The 7,887-nt window shown below is 39.3% G+C and overlaps 1 protein-coding gene across 1 annotated transcript; it reads left to right on the top strand.

Annotated features, from left to right (window-relative positions):
- The first annotated feature begins 3,545 nt into the window (after nt 1-3,545).
- Nucleotides 3,546-7,887, top strand: LOC121326642 (prostaglandin E2 receptor EP4 subtype-like). Its single transcript, XM_041269977.1, has 2 exons — nt 3,546-4,684; nt 6,072-7,887. The coding sequence occupies exons 1-2, from the start codon at nt 3,836-3,838 to the stop codon at nt 6,720-6,722; spliced, it is 1,500 nt and encodes a 499-aa protein (XP_041125911.1). The 5' UTR covers nt 3,546-3,835; the 3' UTR covers nt 6,723-7,887.

Genomic DNA, 7,887 nt, shown 5'->3' with positions numbered 1-7,887 from the left:
GATACACATTCTACAAGAGCACTTCAAGAGAATACTATTAGCAACTGCAGTGGATTTATTCTCCGCTATCCACAGAGACTCAGGATTCAGGTTTATTGTCGGCTCTATTTGAATCAATGTATACAAGGGAAGAGTCTACAAGAGACTGTTAACCCAAGTGGGGCTGCAGTTGATATTTATACAGTTTGTACACGCTTGAAAATAGGAGGTGTCTGGTGTCTGTGTTACCAGAAAGTTTCAGTAGGACAATAAGATAGGGTGCATCACAAGATAAGATCAGAACAGAGCCAGTGTTATCAAAGGGTTTAGGGGTGAGGTGCAATGTTGTCCAGAAGCTCGAGGATTAACTGCTACCCTTAGCTGATGTAATCATTGTCTGTTGTAGACTGAAAGGCATTTCATATTCAGTTTATATATATATATATAATATGTACAAATGGTTCTAAATCAATTACAAATATAAAACAGAAAATAATTGATTGCATAAGTATTTACCCCTTGAGTCAATATTTGGTAGAGGCCCCTTTGGCAGCAATTACAGCCATGAGTCTATATGAGTTTCTACCAGCTTTGCACATCTGGACACTGGAATTTTTGCCCATTCTTTTTTGCAAAATTGCTCAAGCTCCATCAAGTTCAATGGGGACCTTTGGTGAACAGCAATTTTCAACTCTTTCCACATATTCTCAATTGGATTGAGGTCCAGGCTTTGACTGGACCACTCCAGGACATTGACCTTTTTTGTTTTTAAGCCACTCCAGTGTGGCTTTGGCTGTATATTTGGGGTAATTGCAGACTTCAGCAGGTTTTCCTCCAGGATTTCTCTGTACTTTGCTGCATCCATTTTGACCTCTATCTTCACAAGCTTTCCAGGCCCTGATGCAGAGAAGCATCCCCATAGCATGATGCTGCCACCACCATGTTTCACAGTAGCGCTAGTGTTCTCAGGATGATGTGTGGTGTTAGGCTTGCGCCAAACATAACGCTTAGTGTTGAGGCCAAAAAGCTCTATTTTGGTCTCATCAGACCATCAGAGTCTCCCACATGCCTTCTGGCAAACTCTAGCCAAGATTTGTTGTGAGTTTTTTTTCAACAATGGCTTTCTTTTTGCTACTCTCCCATAAAGGCCAGTTTTGTGAAGAACCCGAGCTACTGTTGCCGTATGCACAGTATCTCCCAGCTCAGCCATGGAATACTGTAACTCCTTTAGAGTTGCCATAGGCCTCTTGTTGGCCTCCCTAACTAGTGCCCTTCTCGCCCGGATACTCAGTTTTTGAGGACAATCTGTTATAGACAGATTCACAGTTGTGCCATATTCTCTCAGTTTCTTAATAATGGACTGCTGTGCTCTGGGGGATATTCAATGTATTGGAAATGTTCTTATATCCTACCCCTGATTGGGATTTGCTTTGAATGTCCCTACGTGTTCATGATGTAGTTCTTGTTAGGAAATGTACTAACCAACTGTGGGACCTCCCAGAGAACCTGAAATCATGTGAAACACCTTAATTGCACACAGGTGGACTCCATTCAACTAATTATGTGACTTTTAAAGACAACTGGTTGCACCAGAGCTTATTTAGGTGTGTCATAGCAAAAGGGGTGGATTTTCTGTTTTATATTTGTAATTAATTTAGAACAATTTTTACTTTTCACTTTAACATTATTAAATTTTTTGTCTTGATCAGTGGCAAAAACTCCTAATTAAATCCATTTTGATCCCATGTTGTAACACAATAAAATGTGGAAAAGTCCAAGGGGGGTGAATACTTTTGAGAGCCACTGTATGTATCGTCAGAATTCAATAATTTTCCTCCACAGCAACTTTTATACTGTAACATCATTATAAACTTTTTTCTAGACATAATACAATCAATATTCAGATAGAACTCAGTTTTCCTGTTTTCAATTACTAGAGATCAGTCCTGGCTGTGCTGTATACAGTTTGTCATCTACTCTTCCAGTCATTTGAGGAGGAAGAAACATAACAGCAGAACTGATAAATGAACTGTGTGGCTTACTGGAAATCAGAACAGCATTTATTGGCAATTGTTAAGTGCTGTAACATCCTAATGACAGATTCCTATTGATCTCTGTGGAGGATTGTGTGATTAATGTATGTGTGTGTACATATGTGTATGAAATGTATGGACTGTATATGAATGCATTTAGGTATTGAAGAACCTTTCACAGGACACATTTTGTTGTTTAAGGGTGCCACAGAGAAGTTACATAATTTACTCCCCCCATTGTTTATTTAAAAGCAAGTACTATATATGACACCAGGAGTCCCATGAAGAATCACAGCAAGAATCAAGGCATAGGTAAGCCTTGTAAAGCACAGAAAGGTACGGTAAAGCATTGTCAAAGACATGGACAACCATGGTAAACTGGTATAAGGGTTCCTGTACAGTAGAATGTGGGGTATTTATTTCAATTTACTTTGTATGATATCTTTTTGACAGAATAATTTATAAATTATGTCATATGAACAAATGCGAACATGTTCAATGCTTGTTTCAATATTCAAATATTTGTCTAAGCACTGTCTATAACAGCTCAGCCTTGAAAAAAATACATCAGCGACATACATTCCCACTACCAATACAGCACCAGGAATAACTAGTTACTAGTTGCATTATTGGTAGAAATGACAGTGTTTTTACAGCCTCTTGCCCTGAGCGTGACCTTACAGAAAATGAGGCAGTCAGCCTTTTGGTTATATTCCATCACATTGTATCCCTTCACTTCAAGTAAGCTTGAATAATTAAAGGAAGACACTTGAATCTGGAATTCAAATTTCAATACATTAATAGGCCACCAGGCACCTGTTGTATTTATTCAATGTGATACTAAGCAGAGAACACATTGAACAGTTTCTAATTAGGTAAATGTGTTTCTGCGATAATTTGATATTTCTTAATATGAAGTGGGAGTAACAGAAATGTACAGAATGCCTATGATTTATGACAGATCTTAATATTTAAGGCATCTTGAAAGAATACAACCAATAACCGTACATCTATTAAAAATGAATCTCTCAATTTTGCATGTAACTAATTATTTTGCTAACGTCGACCGAGATTTAAAAGAATTGAGTAATATAATATTATATATGCACTGGCTCTTTGAGCTTATATATTATAATATATATATACTATATATACGCACAGGTGGTGTGTGTTGTATATATATATATATATATATATAGATATATATTATATATATATATATATATATAAGAAAGGTCTTTTCCGTTTTAAAAAAATACATTCTGTGGATGATTTCATGTTTGCTAGGAAACAAAAGGAATGCGAGTTTATCTTCACACTGGGCATTTTTAAACCTCCGGGAATGAACATTGTATTCTAATAATCATGACATCATCCACGTGAAGAAGGGGGTGGGGGGTGGGGGTTGTCCATGTGTGCGAGTGTGTGACATCAGGGTGGATCACTTTTGCATCATCGCCGGTCTGGGGGAAGTACTTTAAAAGCTGTTCAACCAAAAGATCTGAAGAGAAGAGGACGGAAAAAAAAAAGCAAAGCGTAGAAGTTGTTGTGTATGAAAAACTGGGCATAGGACAGGTGCAATTTCTACAGTGTTGGCTGTAAATCTGAGCTAAAGGCATTACATGTGAACAATGCTTCTGAACGGCTTGAAAGTGGAATTGCTCTAGGTGTTCAGCTTGCAATACAATTTAGCACGTTTTCTTGTTTAAGTGTCTATCTGTGTTTTTCGTTTACTTCGATCCAAATGTCCGGGTTTCCAATGCTGTACCCACTTACTCAAGTTTAGATCTTACATATGTATTTTTCAGAATCGCATTTTAAATATGAGAGTGCTTCCAGTCATGAATTCCACAGATCTCGACTCACTTTTTCAGGTACCTTCCACCAACACTTCATCTCTGTCAATGCGTTTGCAGTCTAAAACCGTCGCCACTTCTGCGACCATGTTTGCAGTGGGGGTCCTGGGTAACCTCATCGCCATCGTGGTCCTCTGCACATCCAAGAAGGAACAGAAAGAGACCACTTTCTACAGCCTAGTCTGCGGAATGGCCGTCACGGACCTCCTGGGGACCTGCTTCACCAGTCCCGTAGTCATCGCTACCTATGTGATTAATCGATGGCCCGGAGGGGACTCGTTGTGCCAGTTCTTTTCGTTTTCCATGCTGTTCTTCGGCTCTGCTGGCATGTCTATTCTCTGCGCAATGGCTGTCGAGAGGTACCTAGCCATAAACCATGCCTACTTTTACTCCCACTACGTGGACAGGGCTATGGCTAAAGTGGCGCTGATGGCTGTCTATTTATTCAACGCGGTTCTGTGCGCCATGCCAAGCTTCGGTTTCGGGAAACACGTAAGGCACTTTCCAGGCACCTGGTGCTTTTTGGACTGGAGGGCATCGGATGCGCTTTCTGCCTCATATTCTTATCTGTACGCGGGATTCACTGTGTTCCTGATAGCCGTGACTGTGCTGTGTAACCTGGCTGTCTGCGGCTCGCTGGTGCGTATGAGCCAGAGAGCACGGCTGGTGAGAGCAGAGGTATCTGCACAAAACAACTCAAGACGCGGGCGCAGGTTTCCCCGGCTCGCCTCAGTTGCTTCAGCCACAGAAGTCCAAATGTTTTGGTTGCTTATTTTTATGACTAGTATTTTCCTGATCTGTTCTATCCCTTTGGTGGTAAGTAAATACAGTAGCCCAATATATAGCAAAAAAGCGCAATTGTTACCAAAATAAATATTCGCAAAGTAACAAAATAAATAAATAAATAAAACTAATATGTATTTCAAATCTATAAAGACACATGTTATATTCTTACACATTTGGTTGTAGGGTGTGAAGTTTTTAGACACATTGCCATGCATGGATTGTGTCTTAAAGAAATGTAATTTCCTGGGAAAATTAATTATTCCCATGATTCCACCTCTACACAAACCTCTTTAATTTCGTGGTTTTCCACTAATAACGATTATGGTTTGTGTTCTTGTGTTACTCGGTTTCTTTTTAATTCTGGCAATAATTATTAGATTGGGCTATTGTTAGGTACAATGTTTAGGTAATACAGTTAAATATTAGAAGGCTGTGTAACTAGTGAGGGATCATGCAGTATCTGTACCGCTGCTGTGAATATATAGACCATTGTCTTACCATTGCACAGCAGGGGTGTTAAAAATGCATTCCTCTCTGTTCATACACTGAAAATAGACATTGTTTTAAACATACAGTTGTAACATGGAATTACTGTATCTTCTTTTACAGTAGTTTACTTCCACTAGACTGATTTAATAAATTATGCTCTTCTTATTTAAGAGATTATTAACACAAGCAGGATGAATAACTGACAGCTTTTCAGTGTGATGCAAATGTTTGTAAGACATGGAACTTTAAATGGGTGTAGTCAGTGTTTAAATAAGTAAATAACTGTGGCACATAACACTAAGGAAAAAAAAAACATCAGTGACATCCTTTACAGATTCATTTTAGTCTTCCTCCTCTTAACCTCAATCAAGTCTTCCAAATATGAAGCACGGAATTCAGAACTCCTTATTAAAATTCTACTTGATTAAACCAGCCCATTTAGAACCCCTTCTAGTATAGTGTCTGCTGTTCAATACATTAAGAATGGTTCTACTATGTATAACATAATTTGGTTGTATCAACAGCCAAGGCACCCTTTTTTTTTCTCACACTGTACCTCAATTGAATCAGCTACAACCCTTTAACACAAAGGCGATGGTCAGACTGTGTTGTGTATGTCATACTATTCCATCTGCCCTTCCCCTCCTGGCTGCTTCACAATAATATATATTTTCAACTAAAAGCATCTAAATTGATATGAATAATATAACTCGTAGAGATTTTCACACAATACATATTGGCTGTTATGTTACACAGTGCCACCAGGTGGCTAAATACTGTTGTTGTATAACATATCTATTAACCCAGTTGCTAATTGTTTTAAGTGTAAGCTTAAAATAAATATGCATTTTATATAAAATGTACTGCCTGGGAATTGCTGCTTGGTTCTCCATGATTGTGTTTTTATCGATTGTTGTTACTTTTTTAGGTGCAGATATTTAGGAACCAGCTCTACGGACCTGCAAACATCTTAGCTGGGGGAAAGCCTGATCAGCGCAGTGATCTCATGGCAATCCGTTTCGCCTCCTTCAACCCCATCCTGGACCCCTGGGTTTACATCCTGTGCAGGAAGAACCTGCTGATCAAGGGCTGCGAGCGGGTAAAGCGTACAGTGAGCATCGCCAGGGAAGGCCATGGTCGCAAAGTGGGCTGGACAAGCGGGCAACGAACACCGCCTTCGTGCATCAACAGCATCAGCACCAGCTACGCTTCCTTGCGGGGCCGTGATGACAGAGACGATGCCCCAAAACTGACCGAAACTAGGACTAAATCTTTCACCGACTTCACCACTCAGCAGACCTGGGATATGGACATGTCCAAGGCGAACTTTCATCCCTTTAGCATCCACCAGGATGAGGGAGTTGATTTTGAGAAAGATACACCTGCCTCAACCAGTCCAGCGCAGGCTAAACCCCTCCTGTGCACTATCATCCAGAAGACCCCCACCCCCGAGAGCTGCCGATGCGGGGGCATCTCACAGTGCAGCGCAGCAGCACAGCAGAACCACGACAGACAGTTTGACATTGTCACCTGCACTTTCAGCACGCCCAGCTCATGCACGTCTGAAAAATCTATATGATAGATTTGCATTATCAAGAACAAAAAATTTTACAGGCACACACAAGTGAAAGTTTGGAGAGTTTTTGGAATGTTATATTTGGGAGATCAGACACTCTTCCTGTCATAGTACTGTCCCATCTGATACCAGCTGCTATAGAAGCTGATTTGTGTAAGTAGTTATTTTTATTATTGTGGTGTGGCATAGCTGGTGAGTAGAGAACTGAAGCACAATGCAGTTAAAGAACGTTGTCTTAGCTGTCTCAGCATGTACTTGTGCAACACAGTGACACCGTGTCAATCATCCTCACAAAAATGGCAAAGTAATAAAAAAAAAAGTGTTCATTTCACATAAACTCATCGCATCCTTTTATTCAAAGTGATCAGTAAACAATTTAGTGCTTTTGTAACCAAAGCACTACCAAATTAATACTTAGTATTGATAATGAAAGTCACATGACAAAGGGATGGGAAAAATCAGGACAAAATAAGAGGAATACACTTGGGTTGCTTCTGATTTATTTGAACAAGAGTCAACAGTGCAAGAACTGGCCATTCCAGAGACAGAAGCATGGGCTCCTAGTCACTCTGTTTTATTCATAGTTTAAACCTTGCAAAGTAATAACTATGTGAAACAACAGCACACAAGAAGACCGGTTTGAATGGAAGAGATTTCATGAAGTGTTGTGCATCTTCTGTTTTTGTGGCTTGACATGGAATGAAAATAAGCTAATTGTTCTGTTAAATGACTGGTTAATTGTTTTTTGAAGATGCATGCTGCAATATTGAGATTTGTTGTCGTTGTTTAACTGGTATTGTATAGCAGCGGGCGGGGTCAATAAAGCTGATCGGTCACAATAGCATATGATTTCAGAAAGCAAAACACATGGCATGCTATTGAGAAAAATGATCTTAATATCCGAGCAATCATACACATGTAAGGGACGGGAAAAAAATGTGCCCGTGAATCCTTTAATGATGTGCATTTATTGCATAAGGTGCAATCATGAAATGTTGTGGTATTTATTTAATTAACTTATTTACAAATTGCAAAGGGTGAGTTTATGAGACCACTAATGCACTAATGATATAATTTACAATACCCGGTTGATTGTAAACCTTATGTAACATTTACAGCAAAAAAAAAAAAAAAAAAGTTTTTTTTTTCTGACAATTGTAAGAAATGC

This window comes from Polyodon spathula, chromosome 14, assembly GCF_017654505.1.
Source record: "Polyodon spathula isolate WHYD16114869_AA chromosome 14, ASM1765450v1, whole genome shotgun sequence".
Lineage (NCBI taxonomy): Eukaryota > Metazoa > Chordata > Actinopteri > Acipenseriformes > Polyodontidae > Polyodon > Polyodon spathula.
The sequence above is the reverse complement of the archived record's forward strand: the minus strand, read 5'-3'. Positions and strand labels throughout refer to the sequence as shown.